Here is a 21,060-nt window from a genome sequence, read left to right on the forward strand (position 1 = left end):
TCTAACGTCACTTCCGTTGCTGCCCCCGCGTGAGGCGGGAGCCCGGGCTGAGCAGCCGCGGCTCCCCCCTGGGGTCTGTGCTGGGGGGGGGCACGTCATTGACCCCCCCGTGCCCGGCCGGGGGGGGGGCTTTCTGCAGCCGGGACCCGCCCCCCGGGCTCTGCCCGCCCCCGCCCCGGTGAGTGGGAGACCCCGCGGCGGGGGGGGGGGGGCAGGAAAGTGACTCTCTGCCCCCGGCACGGCTGGGATTGGGGGGGGGGCAGAGACTGGGGCCCGGCGGGCGGGGTCCCTTGGGGGGTGTTGGGGGGAGAAGCCGGAGTTGCGGGGGTGGGGGTTGAATTGTCTCTGTGCAGCCAGGAAATTCCCGGGGGGGAAGTGGGGGGCGGCGGGGGAGTTAATTGGATCCCCTCCCCCCCCCGGGCACAAATGCCCCCCAGTTTTCCCCTTTTCCCTCTCGGTAGCTCCCACGTGGCTGTAAACTCCCCCCCACCCCCCATTGATCCGCTCTCTGGTCTCCCCTGATCCCCCCCCCGTCTCTCCCTCCTCCTCACATGTCCATTGAAACTCCCCTCCCGTGGGGGGGGCGGGATTTCCCTCCCCCCCCCCGTTTTATCCGCAGCGATTTGTCCCGGTGTCGGTGGGAAGTTGGAGCCCGGAGCCATCCCCCAACCTGGCTGCCCCGGCGTGGGGGTGGGAGGAGACGCCGGGTCTCTGCCGGGGCGGGGAAGGGAGGGGACGTGTCCCCCGTGGGCTGCCCCCGATCCCGGCTTCCCAGTCCCACTTGATGCCCCCAACTGCCGCACCGTTGCCCCCAGCCCCCACCTGCCCCCACCTGCCCATCCCCCACTACTGCCCCCTCCCCCAGGGAGCCCTCCAGCTCCCCCCCCCGCCCCCTCCAGTCAGCCCCTCAGAGGGCTCCCTGCTGCCCAGGTGAACGGGGGCAGTGGGGGGGGGGACCATCACTTTATCTTTATTTATTGGACAGTCACTAAAAATCCAGCCAACCAGTCCCCCTTTCCCACTCCTCCTATAATACATAAAAATCCCCTCCGATCTTGGCGTTTTTCTCTCATGTTATCCATTGCAAAGTTTGTGACACACCTTCTCTGCAACCCTCAAAGATTGATGTAAAATAACCTAAACATTTGCCTCGCTTTCTCTCTGCTTGTCTATTTCTAAGTGAATATGCCCTGAGATTTTTCCCTCTCTCTCTAATTATAAGATACTAAAAAAAAAAAAAATCGGATTTACACCTTTTCTCAGACTCTTGAATATGGATATAAAATGTTTGCCAATGTTGCCCATTTCCGCTCCATTCATTTATCAAATAGTGATGTGAAATACACTCAGATTTTACCTGCTGTCAACGACTGCTATGAAATCCCTCTCATTTTCCACTTTCCTCTCTATAATTTGCATAAATGGATCCAAAATCCCTCAGATTTCCACCCTTTCTCTTTCATTTCTGAACACTGATCTCAATTCTCAGGATTTCCCTCTTTCTACATCATTATGAAATGTCAATTAAAAATCCTTTTGTTTCTGGGGCAGTTCCCCATATTTCTAAATCCCAGCAACAACTTCTTCCTTGGAGGGAACCTGTTGCCCTGAGTCCTTCTCCATCCTGGAGGTTGCAGGGGGTTAAATTTCCCAGTGATCATCTTTCCCCTCTCCTTTGAGAATCATTTCTTCCCCCCCTTTATCTCTCTTAAAATGTTTGCCGATGAAAGAGACCAGCCACATACTTAATACACATCAAAGCCAGAGGCCTCCCCCTGACTGGGGATCAGTGGCCCCCACCTGGTAACAGGAGAGTTGGCTGGACCCTTTTCTTTTCTCCAGCTGGCACGGGATGAGGAGGTCCCTCTGAGTGCAGCGTGGGTCCAGAAGTATCCCAAACCCCATGACAAAGGGTCTCCGTGAGGGGTTGATTCCTGCAGTGCAAAGATGTAGCCACCTCTGGGGTGGATTTATGGTGGCCATTACTTGCTAGTGAAATTTCTTACCTATTTTGACCCTCCAGGCCTTCCATTCTCCTGTTCAAGGGGCATCCCCCAAGCTCCCTCTGCCTGTGTGACTGGCCAGCAGGGGGTGGTGATAACTTTCTATCCACTTACCAGACACTTTGAGGGAACACTGTTGCTGGGGGGGGCAGGTGTCTGTGTGGGGAGATTGCAGCGGGAGCTGAAGGGGCATTGTGGTAGGGGGAGGCCTCTGGGTGGCTGGGCAGGGGGGACCCTAGTCAGGTTGGTGGGTTCTGGAGGATTTGGGGTTTCGGGGGGTAGTTCTGATGTGCCCAGCCCTAAGGCTATGGGTCCTGGAGGTGGGTATCGCCGGGGGCCTGGTGGCTGCAGACCAGTGGGGGTGGGCGTCTCTTGGGGAGGCGGGGCAGGGAGTTAGAGGGTGCCTGGTGCTGCGCCAGAGGCGCTGTCTGGACCGCCCCTGCTGGCTCCTGGGATCGTTGCCATGCCCAGTGCATGGGGGGGGGGGGGGGATCCCCGGAACTACGTCAGGGGATGCCAGGCAAGCAGAGTGAGGGGTTCCACTGTAAAGCATCAGGGGGTCCCACTGGGGGGAGGAGGGGGCCCCAGGCAAATGGCATGGCAGATCCTACTGGAGGGCAGGTGGCGGTCCTAGGCAGGTAGTGGGAGAATCCCAGGAAGGCAGTGAGGGACTGAGTTCCCAGTGAGGAGTCCCCTTTGGGGGGCTCCCTGGCTGCTGGGGGATCTTGGTGGGGGGAACTCTTTGGGATTCCCAACCTGGCAGTCATGGTCTGGTGGGGATTCCCTGGCTGGTGGGGCTCTGAGGGGTATCTGGGGTCCCTGGCTGGGGTATCTGGGGGCTGCGCCCCAGGGAATATCTGGTGGGACCCTGGCTGGAGGGTGTCTGGGGCCCCTGGCTGTGGGCTCTGGGGACTGCTACTAACCATGCTCCTTCTCTCTGATGAACTTGTGCCAGAATCCTGGCTCCAAGCACTGCCAGGCATCCCACAGCCACGCCCAGTCACCGTGATAACTTTCTTTCCACTTATCAAACAGTGTGTGTGAAATAACAGATTTTGCTTTTCTCCTCTTTCGAAAACTGCAGGAACTTTTGGTTCTGTTGGGAAAATTCATCTCCCCCTTTCCCCCCGACCTAGGACAAGATTTTTTGGGGGGAGGGAGGTGAGAGGAGGGTTAGCATTGCCACACAATGATCTCTTCCACAGCATTTTGGACTCATTCTTTATGAAATCTGGTTTCATTGAGACCGTTGTTACTCCAGAGTCCCACTGCATGGAAAAACAAGGAGGGACTCCAGAAGAACAGTGGGGCAAATGAGATTAGCAATTCTCCCTGTGAGGAGAGGCTCTCATTAGCTGCTCTCCCTAGGGAGCTAAGGGAGGGAAGGCTGCTCAAAGGCTCTGTCCCTCTCCGCTCAGGATATTGGGGTTCAGCTTCCTGGGTCAGACGCTGCAGCTTCCATTGTGATCTGGGAGACCAGGCTGAGCAGCTGCTGCTCCCCCACCAGGGGTTCTGTGCTGGGAAGTGACCTTAATTAAAGCTTCTTCTCTGCCGAGCCCAGGTGATGACTTTCTCCAGCTGGTACTAGCCCCCTAGGGCAGCCCTGAGCCCAGTTAATACTAAATTCTGAGCCAGAGACTCCAGGTAACTGAAAGAAATGAAGGGAAAATGCTGGGGTCTGGCCTTAAAATGACTCTACACAAATAGACCACCCCCCTCCCCCATTTCTCATCCCATTAGCAATTGCAGGGGCAAATACAGCCATGGGGAGCAAACAACCCGGGAATGGGACTTTCCGACCAAATGGGCAGGGAGATGGGGACAGGGAAGAGGAGATAGGAGAAAGAGACTGAAAGGGGTCGTGGGAGAGAAGAGTTTCAAGAGCATTTTCCAGATCTCTAATCTGCCCAGACAGATGTATTACTTCACCATGGGTAGAATCACTTCCCTGTGGAAAAGATGAGGATCAGACAGAGGAAAACCCAGTTCCTGACCCCATATCCCTCCTGCTGGGGTGTGGCTGCCCTGGGGTCAGTGTCTGAGGGAATCCCCCACAGTGAATCCTTTAGTTCTGCTTTTTTCTAGCATTGTGTTCAGAGACTTTGTTACGGGGTGGGGGGAGGGAGAAGGGAGGTTAAAAATGTCTCTGTGGGCTTAGCCTGGCAGGAGGAGCCAGGTCTACACTGTAACAAAGAGAACAAACTTTTTCTCAGCATGGCAGACTCAAGGGTGTCTGTCTGCAGGGAAAGAGCCTGGGAGAATCGTGCTGTGAAATGAACTAAAGCCCGTTCCTAAACCTCCACAACTGCCCTTCTCGCCCTGCCAGGCTGCAGAATGACGTCCATGTTTCGCTCCAGTTCATCCTGTCCTCCCATGGGACAAGGGAGAGAAATGGTGGCCGAGGAGCCAGTTCAGGTAGGGATTATCGGGGGGTTGCTGGTGGGTTCCTGCAGGAGGAGAGGGACAGCAAATACACCGGAGAGGGAAAGGTTTGCACCATCTGGTTTGGAGGTTGGAGCGGGGCAGGAAATGCACAGGGTGGAGAAAGGGAGGAGGCCAGGGGGTGGCAAACCTGCTGGGAGTTGTTTAATAAGTGGCCTAGATTCTAGGAACAGACCCATGAGGTTCAGAGGTGGAAATGCCCTAATTTGTTGAACAGAAAATAACCCACCTAGATGGGGCTGGGAAAACTGACCAGACTCCTAGTGCTGAAGCCTGATCTGACTAACCAGCAGCTGCTGTGAGATATGAAGGGGCACCCACTAGTCAGACTTAGGGGAGATTCCCATCTCGCATATCCAGCTCCTCACAAGGAGGAGGGTGTTGGGCTTCTGACCAGGGAGCTCTCCCTGGACTCTGCTAGGGGCTCCATCTCCTGTATCAGTCTGTGGCTAGTAGGTGTGTGATGGATCTGCTGGGAGAGATGGATCTGCTGGTCTTCATTCTCTCACCCTGGGGTTTCCAGGATGCTCTGTGCATGGTGGGGGTGGGACTCTGTTGACTGCGATCCACCCAGAGCTTTCATTTGATTGTCTCCTCTCCCTGTGAGTGGGGCAGCAGGTACTGAGTGTTGGACTCTTGCTCTTTCAGGGGCCAGTGACCTTCGAGGAGGTGGTTGTGTATTTCACCAGGGAAGAGTGGGCCCTGCTGGACCCCACTCAGAGAGTCCTCTACAGAGACGTCATGCAGGAGACCTATGAGAATGTGACCTCGCTGGGTAAGGATTCCTGTGCCCTCGGTTCTTGGAAGGGGAAAAGAAGAGTTAAGGTTTACATCAACCCCACAATGCCATCTCTACTCTGTCCTGTTCCAGCATCACCCCAGTGACACACACACGACCAGAGACCCTCCCCTGCTGCAGAACACTTTGGGAACAGAGCACAGAAACAGTACCGCATAGTGTCAAATATCTCCTGTTTGCCCAAGTAAAACTGAGGGTTAGGTCCAGCATAACAAACAGAAGCTTCCTACTCGTGGCCTTCTCTCAAACCCTGAGTCTACTCCAACCAAACGGGAATGTGCTTGGGGTGTAAGAAGCAGGCTGCTGGAGTCAGAGCTGCTGGCCCAGGGTTATTTATCACACAGACACTCAGTGTGTCCTTGCATGCTGGCTGGGGGTATCCAGAGAAGGAAGCTCAGTGGCGGATTTAGCGTTAGTGGGGCCCTGTGCTCAGCAGGGCGGGGGGGGGAGGAGGAGCTGCCAGTGGGTGCTCCAGCCCCAGAGCACCAGTTAGTCGGTGCCTATGGCCCCCAGAATGCTGCTCCCCATCCCCTGGGGTCCCACCACTACCCGTACCCAAAGACCGTTCAGTCCTCACAAGTGCTCCCAAGGTGGGGTGAGCGGCTCCTGGAGCCCCACTCCCTAGTTCCACCAATTCTGCACTCTCCTCACCGCTGGTCTCGTGACGATTCAGGCCCCAGTGCTGGGCTGGACCCAAGCCTCCCAGGGACTGGAAACTCACAAATACCTTCTGCCTGGGAGAGGCACAGACCTCCTCCAAGGCACTGCAGACACGTACTCCTCCTCCAATTCCACTCCTCTCACGGAAATCTCACACTCTTCGAGGTCCCGGCCAGCAGCCCCAAGACCTGCACCTCTCTCCAACTGGGGGCCTGAGCCCCACCCTGCTCCCCACTTCCTCGAAGGAAAGCCAAGTGCTGGGTGAGCATCTAACACTGCAAACATTCCTCACATCCTGTCTCAGACCGGGCAGCCGGATCATCACATTCAGGTGAAGGCAGAAACAGAGGCAAGGAGACAGAGCTTCCACCTCCACCAGGTGAGAATGCAGCCATCTGGGAGGAACCTGCTATATGCCCAGAGGCCTTTATTCCTCCAGCCTGCGAGGAAAGATGGCATGTCAGGAAGTTGCCTCTTCAATCCCACACACAAAAGGCCCTTCTTAGCAAAGGCAAAATCCTGAAGAGAAAAAGTAATGTTAAACAGGACTTAAGAGAGAGACCTTAAGAACTTGGTGAAGAATTCATCACCTGACCAGGGACTTGAACCCTGGACCCTCAAATTGAAGTCTGATGCACTACCAACCGAGCTAGCCAGGCTCACAAAGAAAGAGAGCAAGTTGATGCAGAGGAGAAACTAGTCAAGAAAAAGAGAGCTGGAAACAGTAGGGGAAACCCGCTGCTCTCTCTCTCACACTCTTCCCAGCCACAGCCTGGCCTGGTATTAGTGCTGGTTAAGAAGAGGGGAAAGTATCTGCATCTACCAGGTGTCCAGTAAGGCTCTCCTCCTTCTGCCACTGGCCTGTTCCTGGCATAACCCCAACCCCCGCATGACAGAGAGTGGTGACATCGGCAGAGAAAGCACCTTGGCATCAGTCTGGGAAAGCTTGAGGGTCTAGGCCAGTCACCTTTTGGAGTCTTGTGGCTTGGTCTCCTCTGCCCTGGGAGTGTGGCCTATGAAGTCTGGCTCTTCCAGCCGCCCTCCTTGGCGTGAGTTGCCAAAGGAGGAAGGGAGGCAGGAATGGGGCGAAAGAGGAAAGTCACGCTGAGGAAGGCAGGATAGAAGCTAAGTGCCTCTGTGCGGCTAAGTAGGGTTAGTCGAGCGCCACCATTTGTTCTGCCAAAGCCGGGGGAGGTGGAGTTGGCCGCTGCGAGGTAGAATCCTGTGACTGTCTCTTGGCAGCCCAGAGATGGCTACTTGCAGCCCAGGAGAAGAAGTGGGGTTCTGGGTGGAAGGAAATAAGCAATGGTGACTCCGAGTGGGCTCCTTTCTGGCCAAGATGGTGTGCTGTGGTGGCTTGGGCATAGCCGCCAACTTCTTCTGGCGCTGGTGGGTGCTCAACCCCCCTCTGCCCCCGGCCCCACCGTGACTCCATCCCTGCCCCGCCCCCATTCCAACCCCTTCCCCAAAGTCCCTGCCCCGACTCCGTCTCCAAATCCCTGGCCCTGCCTCCTCCCCTGAGTGAACAATGTTCCCGTTTTTCCCCCCTGTAACGAGGCTGGTTCGGGGGGGACCCATCTGAGAGGGGCCAATTCAGGACAAATTGCTTCAAGCAGGGCAGTCACAGCCCCAGGCTGGGGTTTCTGGGCACACCAAGGCAAACCCAACCAGCCAGACAGAGAGGACTTTGGTTTTACCCCACTGGCTAACCACAAGTCACACAAGCAATTCCCTTAGACACTCCAGTTTCCCAGTATCCCCACCAGTACCCCTCATTATGGGGACGAATGGTTATGAAAATCAATACCCCAGTAAAAGAAAAAAGGTTCCCTCGATCCCAAAGGACCAAGCCCCAGACCCAGGACAATCTACAAATCAGATCTTACCCACAAATCCCACTGTTGCCCATCCTTTAGAATCTAAAATCTAAAGGGTTATTCATAAAAGGAAAAAGATAGAGATGAGAGCTAGAACTGGTTATGTGGAATCAATGACATCCAGTGATGGCCAAGTTCTTGGTTCAGGCTTGTAGCAGTGATAGAATAAACTGCAGATTCAAATCAAGTCTCTGGAGAACATCCCCAGCTGGGATGGGTCTTTCAGTCCTTGGTTCAAAGCTTCAGTGTAGCAAAGTCCCTCCACAGGTCAGAAGCAGGATTGAAGACCAGATGGGGGAGCTGCAGCAGCTCTTTATAGTCTCTTGCTGTGTGGTCTGTCTTTCTTTGTCCCAAAGACAAGCTGTCCATCACATGGCCTGGAAAACCCTCAGAGTTCTGTCCATAGGCATGTCCCTGCATACCTTGCTGAGTTGCAAGGCGTGTCTTCCTTCTCTCAATGGGTCAGGTGTATCGCTGATGGCCCTTAATGGGCCATCAAGTAGGCTAGGCAGAGCTGACACCAACTTGTCTGGAGTGTTTCCCAGAAGCCCAGCACGAGTTTGAACTACAGACAGTATAGAGCCATTATTTATAACTTCAACTACAAAAATGATACACACACATAGACCGCATAATCATAATCAGCAAACCATAACCTTGTCTTAGACACCTCATTTGACCCCCTCTATATAAGATTTGATGCTACTACAGGACCTTGGTTGCAACAATGATCTATATGCTCCCAGTTCAAGTCAATAACATGACACCCCCAACACAAAATTGATGCAGGAAGGGATGACACAAACATCACTGACTGCATCCCAAGAGCTTGCCATCCTTGGTTCTGTCTTACTACAGCAAGTATTGGTGTATAACAGAAATGGTTTATCAAAGTCATGTTCAATAATATGATTGAATCTCTTTACAAACTCAAGGTAAAACTTGGTTAGAACAATAGTGGATTGGATCTGCTCTTGCAGCATGGTTCCTGTATGTCTCATGTGATCTTGCCATGAGAACATACCTACTTTAACCATACAAGCTCTGGCAAATGTTTGAAACCCAATTAAGATCAAGTCAATGTAGATATTAATGTTGTCCATATTATAGAAATCTTGGCATTTAGCTGTGAAAGCAATATGGTAAGGTGCCTCAGTTTCTCCTTTCATACAGCACATCAAGTTTGGAATGTCTTTTCCTCTCTGAAAAGTTCCAAGACTTTTTACAGGCATTATCTGTGAAACATCCATATAACCAGGCCTTTTAACATAAAATGTGATCTTCTGCATCACTTTTAACATATTCAAGGGATTTTCCAAAAGATTAGGCACATTGTACATTTTTAGAGCTTTTGGTAATAGCAACACATCAGTTACAAGAAGTACCATTAGCAGTAACAACAAATTCATTGCAAGTGTCCATTTTCAATCATTTTTGTCATGCCACACCTTTCGCTCAATACCATTGGGGTTTGGGCCTTTTAGGGTTAGCCTGTGGCTTCCCTTTTCAAAATAAAGTCTCCTTTCCTCCTTGTCCTGAAGAATCAAACCCTGATTTCTCTTGCTTAACAGAATTCACTGGCTGCTAGGGTGGGCTCTCTTTGCTAACAGAATCATAGAATATCAGGGTTGGAAGGGACCTCAGGAGGTCATCTAGTCCAACCCCCTGCTCAAAGCAGGACTGATCCCCAATTAAATCATCCCAGCCAGGGCTTTGTCAAGCCTGACCTTAAAAACTTTTAAGGAAGGAGATTCCACCACCTCCCTAGGTAACGCATTCCAGTGTTTCACCACCCTCGTAGTGAAAAAGTTTTTCCTAATATCCAACCTAAATCTCCCCCACTGCAACTTGAGACCATTACTCCTTGTTCTGTCATCTGCTACCACTGAGGACAGTCTAGAGCCATCCTCTTTGGAACCCCCTTTCAGGTAGTTGAAAGCAGCTATCAAATCCCCCCTCATTCTTCTCTTCCGTAGACTAAACATCCCCAGTTCCCTCAGCCTCTCCTCATAAGTCATGTGTTCCAGTCCCCTCATCATTTTTGTTGCCTTCCGCTGGACTCTTTCCAATTTTTCCACATCCTTTTTGTAGTGTGGGGCCCAAAACTGGTCACAGTACTCCAGATGAGGCCTCACCAGTGTCGAATAGAGGGGAACGATCACGTCCCTCGATCTATTAGCAAGTCTTTCTTCTCCCAGTCAGTCAGGTAATTTGCATTCAGACAGACAGGAGCCTGTTCACCAGTTTTCAGATCCTTCACTGCTACCAATCCTAAGGCTGGACTCTGTCTTAAAGAGAAACCATCCATTTTCCCTAACAAGCTAGACACAAAGTTCTCTTTTCCTTCCCTTACCAACCTGCGCTGCCACATGGAATCAGAAGTTAACTCCACTGAGAGAATACAAGTCCTATCGAAAGTGTCTAGAGATGAGAGTATACCTGCCATCCCCTGCATTCTCGAGAGATTAACTTCACAGCTGATCTGCTCTGCAGACTCAGCTACCCAGTCTTCCCTCTGAACCTGAGACACACACTGTTCACTTACAGAATCTACCTGGAGACATTCCTCTCTCAACAACTGTGTCTCCTCAACAAGCTGGCCAAACACAGCCACTTGGTTATAGGACTGTTCAACTTTCTTAACAGCTTTCACTCCATCTGAGACCTTCTCAAAGCTATCCACACTGGATCTTTCAAAAGGAAAGTCAATGTATCCATTCACAACAGAAAATTTCTGGCTGTTAGGAACTGAAACGTTCTTGATCACTTTCACGCCCTTCAGTTGCAGTAAACTGCTTGCAAAGACTGCCATAAGGATTCCTTTCCCTCGGGGCTTTTCTATGCAACAATTCACCCTTCACAGAAATTCTGCCCTTACCCTCTTGGCCGAGGGCTTGCTCTAAAGGAACACTTTCCTGAGCAACAACAGACTCTTTCTGGGTCTCACTTACATCCAGAATCACTTCTGGCCCATCAGGCGGATTCCTACACAATCCCCTTTCAGGCAAACTTATAGACTTCCGAGATAAAAAGTTAGAGGTATTCTCCTTCTCTTTGCCACACACAAGTTCAGGAATCTTTTCCTTCTTGCTGCAAGTTTCCACACAATCAGTAGGTAACACAATCAAATCACCTTTCTGCTCTCCTTGTGCCCTGGCTAGGATCTCACCCTGATCAGACAGAGTTGCTCCACCCTTTCCCAGCAACACACTAGCAACAGGCAAAATACAAGCACCAGAATTGTCTGGTCTCTGGGATTTTGCTAGGACACTAACTGGATGCATCCTAGTTACAGGGCCATTCTCCCGAGCAGACCCAAACTTAGGACCATTCCCTTCCTGGGCTTTAGTTGAATCCAGAACCAACTTTGAGACAACTGCACTATTCTCAACCATCACAGGCTGAAAGGAACCTTCTTTCTGCTCCACAGATAAAGAAGAGCTGGAGACACATTCTCCTTTACCAGACACACAGCTTGGGATCTCTTTCCCCTGGTCCCAGCACACAAGGCTGGTCACAGACAACTGCTTGGAGACCGGGGTAGCTCCCTCCATAGGCAAGTCAATACCCCTGACAGACACAGGCACATTTCCTTCACTGTCTCACTTCTCCACACAGGTAACAGGTAAGGTATAGGGACACTCATCTTCCATTCTCCTCGCTTTCCCAAACTGCTGACTAGACAAAGCCATCAGCTCATAAGGCTGCCTAGGCTCATCCAAATTTTCCTTACCAGGCACATTGCCACTCCCAACAGATAACCTGCTGCTCTTCTCACTATACTGAGCTACTTCCAGCAAATCACAGTTACCCTTTTCAGGTTCACTTTTACAAGCTGTACTAGCCAACAATCCATCGCCCATAAAAAATCTACCCTTTCCTTCCTCAATTAGGGCTTCAACCTGACCATCCACTTTAATCTGTTCCTGAGAAACATTGTCCAGACCAATGAGTTCTTTCGGTGCTTGATCTAATTCCAGATTCACTTCTGAGACATTCGACAGACATTCAGAAACTTCATTCACAGACAAACAGCTCTTTTCCTCAGGCCAAACATTTGGAGAAACCCTGCCCAGTCAAATCATTGCCCATAATAGACACAGGTTTAAAATCAATCCTTTCCTGTGACTGGCTACTTGGACTGAACAAAGCTTTAATATTTTCCCCAATCAAAAGATCCTTAGGCAATAATTTCCTTACATGAGCTACAACTTCATGCTTAGTACCATTCCATTCAAGGTGGATTCTGGCTAAAGGCACACTTACAGTAAACTCACAGAGGACAGCAACATTCACACTCTGATTTGGAAGTAATCTTCCTCTTTGACTAGATCTGCTTTAACAAGAGTGATGTTAAAAGCCATAATTTGCCCTAAATAGCTTTTACCATTGACTTCTACACTCTCTCTGAATTTTTCACCACCACTCCCATACAGAGCATTGGCACAATTTATGGGGCCACCCTCTACTGAACTCACAGTAACAGCATTTACATAAAAGGTGGCAGAGTTGGGGTATGTTTGGTTACACCCAGACAATTGCTCAGAGTTATACAACACACCAACACTGTTATATCCTGGACTTTAAAGAGGATACAATTTCTGCTGTTCTTCCATTGCTTTTTGACTTGGAGCTGAAGTCTTGTCAGTTTCTTGTTGCATCTGGCGGACCCTCTCCTTAGCAGCCAGCCTTTCCTTCTGTCTTTCAGAAGCTTCTTTTTCCAGTTGGGCCAAGGCTTGCTTCTCATTCAAATTTCTGTCCGTTTTTGTTCATGTTCCAACTGCAGGCTGTCTCTCAGGGCAGCTTCTTTAGCATCAGGTAAGGACTGTGCTCCTTCCTCCTGATCACTGGCCATTAACAGATATCTCAGTTCTTGATTTGTAGCTTCTTTGTAAAGCTTATCCCCTTTTCTGAACACAAATCTTCAAGGGCTTTTTTGTCAAGGCCCTCATATGCTCTTTGCTCACCCATTGCAACTGGTCTTTAACCAACCAACCTCTCAATACCAAAATTCAAATTTGGATAGCGTGGGGTTCTGATCCAAAGCTTAACTGACCTGGTTCTGTGGATCCAAGCATGACTACGCCACTGTAACGATGCTGGTTGTGATGGGATCCAACTGCAAGTGCCAATTCAGGACAAATTGCTTAAAGCAGGGCAGTTAGAGCCCAGGACTGGGGTTTTTCCACCTCTAAGGCAAACCAAACCAGCCAGACTGAGAAGACTTTGGTTTTACCCCACTGGCTAACCACAAGTCACACAATCAATTCCCTTAGAGAACTCCCATTTCCCAGTATCATCACCAGTGCCACTCATTATGGGGACAGATGGTTATGAAAACCAATACCCAACAAATACTATGTACAAAATTGGTCATAATTTTGTAGAAGAGTGGACATAGGGGTACAGACTGACACAGTGTCTGTCTATTCCCAGCAGATATGTGGGTATTTCAATCCCTCATAAGCAGAGTGTTCGGCATCTTCAAGGACCTGGGGAGCTGGTCCTGGGAATTCACTGGTTTATTGGGACACTGGAATTGTGAGACACTTTATATTATTATTATTTTACTATTAATACCAATATGATAAAATTGCGATAAATCGTGCTAGATATGCCATGTAAGGTGTCAGTGAAAATGCTATGATTTTCCAAGTATGGTGATTTTGTATCTATCTTCGTATCACCTTTGTATTGTGAGATATAGCTATGTAGGGTATATCTGTATTTCCAGACTTGTGCAGTGTTTCCGGATGACACATCCAGACATATTGGCATCAGCACTGCCTAGCCTGTTCGATGGCCCATCCAGGGTCATCAGCTGTACTATGAGCACATGGAAAGGACCAAGGGGATACACCTATTGAGTCCGCAAGACATGCAGGGGTATGCCTGTGTAGTGAGAACTCCAAGGCTTTTCCATGCCATGTGCTGTGAAGCTTGTGATTGGGACAAAAGAAGTACAAGCCACATGGCAAAAGGACTATAAAGGGAAGCTGCATCTGGATTTTCTGGATTGAAGAGAAAATCCCTCTTCTTACCTCTGGAGCAACTTCTCTACAAACTGAAGCCTTGAACAAAAAGACTGAATGATGTGGATGTGTTCCAGATGGACTTTCAAGCCAGCAACTCACCAATACTGTGAAGAACCAGATACAGAGATTTCTGAACGTATCTGCTTTCCCATTTAACAACTTCTTTCTTTCTGTCTTTCTTTTACAATAAACCTTTAGTTTAAATGCTAAAGCACTGGCTGGAAGGATGGAATTTTGGGTAAGTTCCAAATCTATACTGACCTGGTAATGTGGCTGACCCTTTGGGGTCAGAAGAACATTTTGCCTGTGTGCACAGAGGTTTTAAATAACCTCTCACTGTACTGGACCTAGGTGCTGATTGGGAGTCAGAGAACTGGAATGCAATAAACGGGGCTGTGTGATTTCTTTTTTCAGATTCTCAATAACCAGTGTGGGGGAATCACAAGCACAGTTTGTGACTGGTCAGTGAGTTTAACTTCATTGTTAACCACCAGTTTTCAGAGCATCTGCTCTCCCTTTTTCAGCCTGCCCTGACTTTAGTATTTTCAGTGAGGACTATCAGAGGCACACAAGGTCACACTAAGTACTATAGTTAAATTAATAGAATGTTTTTTATGACAGTCTTATGAAATCAACTGAACTCCTTTCTTTTCTTTCATCTGAGCAGGGTTTCCAGTTTCCAAACCTGATATGATCTCCCAGCTGGAACAAGGGGAAGAGTCATGGGTCTCAGAGCTCCAGGGTTCACAGGAAAGACAGATCCTGAGAGCTCCCTGCGTAGGTGAGGAAACATTTAAACCAAATCAGAATCTGTAAGTGCCTGAAGGAAACATCTGGGATGCCCTACAAAGCCCTTGGGAGGTCTCTCAGTTCATTATTGTCGCAAGCAGGGGTCATTTCCTCAGGGTAACTATAGCTCATGGCTTCCTGTAGATTCTAGCAGACACCAGGCCACAGCTTCCTCTATTTCCCCCTGTGAATTTGGATGTGATGTGAAGGCCCAATTCATCCCCTCCTCTCTCCTATTTGGGAGAAGAGTTTGGGGGGGTTCAGTTCCTGATTTTTACTTGACTTCTCTCCAGCACTTGTTTTGGTTTGGCCTTCCCCTTTCCATCCCTGTTTGAGGTTTCTGTCTCTATCACAGGAGGTGATGCGATGGCATGTGAGAAAGAGGAGCAGAATTCTCAGCAGGAAGATGCTGAGCAAGTGGATAAACACAGAGCACTATCACAAAGATTGGAAAGGAACGTGTCCAGGAGTCATGACCAGGAAAAATCCTGTGAGATTCAGCACAGACCAGAAAGAAAGCAGGGAAACCAGCCAGGGGAGGAAGTGGGTGAATGTATTTCCTGTCACGGAACTCAGAAGCACCTCAAGGAAACCACAACACAGCAGGAAATCCTCAAGGGAAAGAGAAAAAATACATGCACTGAGTGTGGAAAAAACTTATGTGACTACTCAGCCCTTCTAAAGCATGAGAGAATCCACACAGGGGAGAGGCCCTATGAATGCAGTGAGTGCGGGAAAACCTTCCATCGCAGCTCGCACCTTATTAGTCATGAGAGAATCCACACAGGGGAGAGGCCCTATGAGTGCAGTGAGTGCGGGAAAACCTTCACTAACAGCTCAGCCCTTTCTGAACATCAGAGAATCCACACAGGGGAGAGGCCCTATGAGTGCAGCGAGTGTGGGAAAAGCTTCACTCACAGATCAGCCCATTCTAGACATCAGAGAATCCACACTGGGGAGAGGCCGTATAAATGCCGTGAGTGTGGGAAAACCTTCACTAGCAGCTCAGCCCTTTCTGGACATCAGAGAATCCACACAGGGGAGAGGCCCTATGACTGCCGTGAGTGTGGAAAAAACTTCACTCACAGATCAGGCCTTTTTGAGCATCAGAGAATCCACACGGGGGAGAGGCCCTATGAATGCCGTGAGTGTGGGCAAACCTTCAATTGCAGCTCACACCTTGTTAGGCATCAGAGAATCCACACAGGGGAGAGGCCCTATGACTGCCGTGAGTGTGGAAAAAACTTCACTCACAGATCAGGCCTTTTTCACCATCAGAGAATCCACACAGAGGAGAGGCCCTATCAATGCCGTGAGTGTAGGAAAACCTTTAATCGCAGCTCGCACCTCATTAGGCATCAGAGAATCCACACTGGAGAGAGGCCCTACGGATGCAGTGAGTGTGGGGAAAACTTCACTAACAGCTCAGCCCTTTCTGAACATCAGAGAATCCACACTGGGGAGAGGCCCTACGGATGCAGCGAGTGTGGGAAAAACTTCACTCACAGGTCAGCCCTTTCTAGACATCAGAGAATCCACACAGGGGAGAGGCCCTACGAATGCAGCGAGTGTGGGAAAAACTTCACTCAGAGATCAGCCCTTTCTAGACATCAGAGAATCCACACGGGGGAGAGGCCCTATGACTGCAGTGAGTGTGGGAAAAACTTCACTCACAGATCAGGCCTTTTTGAGCATCAGAGAATCCACACGGGGGAGAGGCCCTATCAATGCCGTGAGTGTGGGAAAACCTTCAATTGCAGCTCACACCTTATTAGGCATCAGAGAATCCACACCGGAGAGAGGCCCTTTGAATGCAGTGAGTGTGGGAAAAGCTTCACTAACACCTCAGCCCTTTCTGAACATCAGAGAATCCACACAGGGGACAGGCCCTATGAATGCCGTGAGTGTGGGAAAAGCTTCACTCACAGATCAGGCCTTTTTCACCATCAGAGAATCCACACACGGGAGAGGCCCTATCAGTGCTGTGAGTGTGGGAAAACCTTCTCTTCCTACTCAGCACATATTATCCATCAGAGAATCTGCAGTGGGGATCAAGACCATAAAAACCTCTAGGGCTGTCAATACTTTACTTTTCCTGATTCCCACATTGTAACTTTTTTTAAAGCTGTTTGAACTGTTTGCAGCACCGTTATCCCTCAGCTTGTCCAGATGCGTGGCCCATTTTAGCCTTTTGCAGTTCACCCTCTTTGAGGTGGACCCATTTGTCCTATCAATTCCATTCTCCCATGAATAATTTGAGTGTGCCCTTCCTACCAGGGAGCATCACGTTTATGCCATTCCTCCTATTGCAATGTTATTGTTAGAGTTACCAGTGATGCAACTTGTATCATTGCCAGTTGTTCTCACGTTGCTCTGGGTTCTGCTGAAGAGCAGTTATATTGGGAACTTTTAAATTCTATTCAAATGAAGAGGAACAGGGGCAGGAAAAGAAGTGTCATTTCACCCTCTGTGACACTGGAAGGATATGGGGTGACTCAGATTCCCTCCTTCCCCATCTCTACAGAACTGTTACCTTTTGGCTGAGCCAGGCAGAGTTTATTTTCATCACATTCTATCCATCCGCTTCTGTAAGTGTCATGTGATGAAGTGTTCTCAGCTGTCTGTGCTTGGAGATGATGCTTTGACTTCTTTAATCCTATATCAGTCTCTGTGACTGGAGATGAAAGTGTCAAAGACCTGCAAGGGGACTTTAAATGGATCCTAAACACAGTGTGATCATTTGGAGTTTAAATCCCAGGTTCCATCAATTGGTAAAGCCACTTCTGGCAAGGGGGCTGTTTTGTCCCCCATTATGAGGGATGCTAGGTTACTAAAAATTTTGTAAATAGCATAACTGACTCTTGAGACAGTGCTGAGTGAAGCAGGTTTGAATGGATCAGGAGAATGTAATGGGAGAATCTCTTGTCCTGATTCTGAATAATCAGAGGTAACCTGCTTTGGAATTTCACTTGAAACTTTCATTTTCATGTATTCTATCTCTCTGTGATGTGGATTTCTATCTTTCCTGAAGGCTGTCTGGTCACCCAATTGGATATTAGTTCAGTTTGATAGGCTGTAGCTCAGATTTATTGGAGAATTTAAGACAAATGACCATTGGCTAAAGTAGCCATTTCTCAGTTCAACTTTGCTTTTTCCCTGTCCCTCCATGATGACATGGAGAAAGTTCAAGTGCAGTTTTGTCAACATTGGAGAACTCTCCATTTTACTGGACATGCGAAGAAAGAAACAGCCGTGATTTAAAATCTCCACTCAGAAATGGTGAACAACAGCAGAACCCCAACTAACAGAAGAAAGTGCATATGATCACAGTGTAGTTCAGTTGTTTAAGGCAATATTATCTCAGATGATCTGGTGAGAGAATTCCCTGGTAAGTGATTTGGAACTAGGCAAAATGCCCTTGTATTTGGTTCCCCAAGCATTTGTAACCCAGGCCCTACAGAAGATCTCCCCTAGCTAATCCTATGGTATGGGGAATGCTCTCCTTCATGATGCAGATGTTGAGGAAATAGTAGTGGGATTTTTGTTGAATTTATCCTTTGTAGGTGCCAAAAAGGTGTATAAAATGAAATCAGTGTGGGAAATCTAATAGCTGCAGAAAAATAGCTATTTTTGAATAGAAACTCTAGCTCTAGTAGCTAACAGAGATTCTGATCTAGCCCTGTGTCCTGTCCCTTTCCTGGAACTGTGCTACCAACTTTCATAAAGGATTCTACTTCAGAGAAGTGTAAATTTACCCTAAAAAGGGCAAGGATTTGGGGTTGAAAAAGTACACACTCAATTCTTGCTTTCCACCTCAGTAAAGGAAGCTATGATGACCAATGACCCAGAAACTTGTTTGCACAACTTCCCTTCCTAGTTCAATATCACTGATTACAGTTCCAAAGGATTCAGAGTAGCAGCCATGTTAGTTTGCATCCATAAAAATAAAAGGAGTATTTGTGGCACCTGAGAGACTGACAAATTTATTAGAGCATAAGCTTTCATGAGCTACAGCTCAATTCATCGGTATGCGTCCGATGAAGTGAGCTGTAGCTCACGAAAGCTTATGCTCTAATAAGTTTGTTAGTCTCTCAGGTGCCACAAGCTTCAAAGGATGCCATTGTTAGTTTGAGAACAATCACCCTTCACTGTTTGGATCCCAAGAGAGAGTGCTTCATAGGACAGTCCTTCCCTGTGGATGCCTGATTGGTTAACAAGGACTTTCAGGCTGTAGAAAGGATGGTAACCAATGAGGCAATGAATGTGTCAGGCTCCAATTTCAGACTTCTGGATCCACACATGTTGAGTCCTGGTACTATGGTTTCGTGTCTGATGTTACGGCTACACAATAAAGCTGATGTTGGCGCAGATACACCCATATAACTGTGCTGGTCTAGCACTGCTATTAGAGATGCTCTAAGCCAATGGGAGAGATCTCTCCCATCAGACTTCGTTAGTCCAGCCCCCGCAAGCGGCGGTGACTATGTTGGCACAAGAAACTCTCCTGCTGACGTAGCGCTATGTACACAGGGGATTAGGGCTGTGTAACTACACTGCTTAGCTGGGTGGATTTTTCACACCCCTGAGCAATATAGTTATACCGGTAAATGTCTTTAGTGTAGACTGGACATTTTTTCTTGTTTTATGCATTCTCCTCATTTCTCCACCTCCTCCTACTTTGAAAGAATAAAAAGTGTGAAAAGAGAGGTATTTTTCCTCATGATGCAAACATTCCTACATAGGACACCCCTTCCACCAACATACATTGCAGAAGATCCTGAGATATATGAACTCACAGAAGTGGTTGGGACCTACATTGGGACAAGCCACAATTTGAGCCAAGGTTCAGTTGTTGGAAGTGGGGATTAAAAGAAAACTAAGGGTACATCTACAGTACAAAATTATTTTTAAATTATTCTATTTGAATTTTTGGAAGTGATTTTATACATTCAGTCTTCTGTGTCCTAACTAAAGCACGTGAATTTGGCAGAGTGCATCCAAAGTAATGAGGCTAGCATCGAATATCAGAGCGGTGCACTGTGCACAGCTATCCCACAGTCCCCGATGCCCATTGGAATTCCGGATTAAGCTCCCAATGCATGATGGGACAAAAACATTCTCTCGGGTGTTTCTGGGTGTGTCTCATCAGTCACTCCTCCCTACGTGAAAGCTCTCCCGCTCTTGCACTGCTGAGCTTCTCCATGTTGTCTGTCCTGGGCTCCTGCCTCCATGAAAGCTACAGAAGAGAACCATTTCCTGCCTTTTTTTGGCTATCGTGAACTGAACAGCATCTCTTCCACTGCTACTCTGCTCTCCTATGTTTCGCGCCCTTTTTCCAGGATTACCTGTGCAGGCGCCACAGCGTGGCAAGCATGGAGCCCGCTCAGGTCTCCACTGCAGTTTTGACCAGAAAATTACGGTTGGGGATGTTGAAATGCCTATAGTTATCCTCGCGGACCCAGCCTACTGCTTAATGCCATGGCTCATGAAGCCATACATAGGCACCCTGGACAGTGGTAAGAAGCTGTTCAGCTATAGGCTGAGCAAGTGCAGAACGGTGGTAGAGTGTGCTTTTGGACGTTTGAAAGCGCGCTGGTGCAGTTTACTGACTCGGTTAGATCTCAGCATAACCAATATTCCAATTGTAATTGCTGCTTGTGGTGTGCTCCACAATATCTGTGAGAGTAAGGGGGAGACGTTTCTGGTGGGGTGGGAGGTTGAGGCAACTCACCTGGCGGCCAGTTTTGCACAGCCAGACAACAGGGCATTTAGAAGAGTGCAGCAGGGCATGCCGCACATCAGAGAAGCTAAGAAAAACACTTTCATGACTGGCCGGGTTACGGTGTGACAGTTGTGTTTGTTTCTCTTGAAGTTACCCCCCCCCATATATGAAAGGAAGTAAAGTCACAATTGTTTAAAAAACATTCTTTATTATTTGTTACACAAAACACTGAGAGAAATAAGAAGGTAGGCTGGGGCGGGTATTGGGTTAGGGGGGTGGAGGAGGAGGGAAGGATAAGTCCAGAAACCAAATCAAAATTTTGGCTATGCCAGCTTTCTGCTCAATCCTCTGGGGTTGAGTGTGGGTCCCCGTAGCCCTCCCCTCCCCCCCCCACATGTTCTTGGGCGTCTGGGTGAGGAGGCTATGGAACTTGGTGAGGAGGGAGGGTGTTTATTCAGGGGCTGCAGCAACAGTGTGTGGTTTTGCTGCCTTCCCCACATTACATCCACCATACAGCAGAGCATGTCAGTTTGCTCCCCCATGAACTTGACCATAGCATCCTGCCTGCTCTCATCGCGCACATCCCTCCTCTCTTCATATTCATGTAATGATATACAGGACTCTGCAATTGTTTACCTCCACGCATTCAGCTGGGCCCTGTCAGTGCCAGAGGACTGCATGAGCTTGGCAAACATGTCATCCCAAATTTGTTTTTTCCACCTTCTAATCTGGA

The 21,060-nt window shown here is 48.9% G+C and overlaps 1 protein-coding gene across 3 annotated transcripts; it reads left to right on the top strand.

Annotated features, from left to right (window-relative positions):
- The first annotated feature begins 3 nt into the window (after positions 1–3).
- LOC140904213 (uncharacterized) lies at positions 4–18,593 on the top strand. 3 transcript variants are annotated; one of them, XM_073326613.1, is made up of 5 exons: positions 4–178; positions 4,330–4,418; positions 5,094–5,220; positions 14,484–14,597; positions 14,961–18,593. In XM_073326613.1, the coding sequence occupies exons 2-5, from the start codon at positions 4,338–4,340 to the stop codon at positions 16,676–16,678; spliced, it is 2,040 nt and encodes a 679-aa protein (XP_073182714.1). In that variant the 5' UTR covers positions 4–178; positions 4,330–4,337; the 3' UTR covers positions 16,679–18,593. The 3 variants fall into 3 exon arrangements, with proteins under 3 accessions (XP_073182714.1, XP_073182715.1, XP_073182716.1); XM_073326614.1 differs by lacking the exons at positions 4–178; positions 4,330–4,418; positions 5,094–5,220 and adding an exon at positions 9,533–13,322; XM_073326615.1 differs by lacking the exons at positions 4–178; positions 4,330–4,418; positions 5,094–5,220 and adding an exon at positions 13,516–14,054.
- Positions 18,594–21,060: the final 2,467 nt, after the last annotated feature.

The sequence above is a fragment of the Lepidochelys kempii genome, chromosome 28 (assembly GCF_965140265.1).
Source record: "Lepidochelys kempii isolate rLepKem1 chromosome 28, rLepKem1.hap2, whole genome shotgun sequence".
NCBI classification, from domain to species: domain Eukaryota; kingdom Metazoa; phylum Chordata; order Testudines; family Cheloniidae; genus Lepidochelys; species Lepidochelys kempii.

Excerpts from the sequence above, each read along its gene's own strand:
- LOC140904213 (XM_073326613.1), top strand. The coding sequence starts at position 4,338 with ATGACGTCCATGTTTCGCTCCAGTTCATCCTGTCCTCCCATGGGACAA. Across the intron at positions 4,419-5,093 it reads TGGCCGAGGAGCCAGTTCAG|GGGCCAGTGACCTTCGAGGA; the intron begins GTAGGGATTATC and ends TTGCTCTTTCAG. Across the intron at positions 14,598-14,960 it reads CCTGAGAGCTCCCTGCGTAG|GAGGTGATGCGATGGCATGT; the intron begins GTGAGGAAACAT and ends TCTCTATCACAG.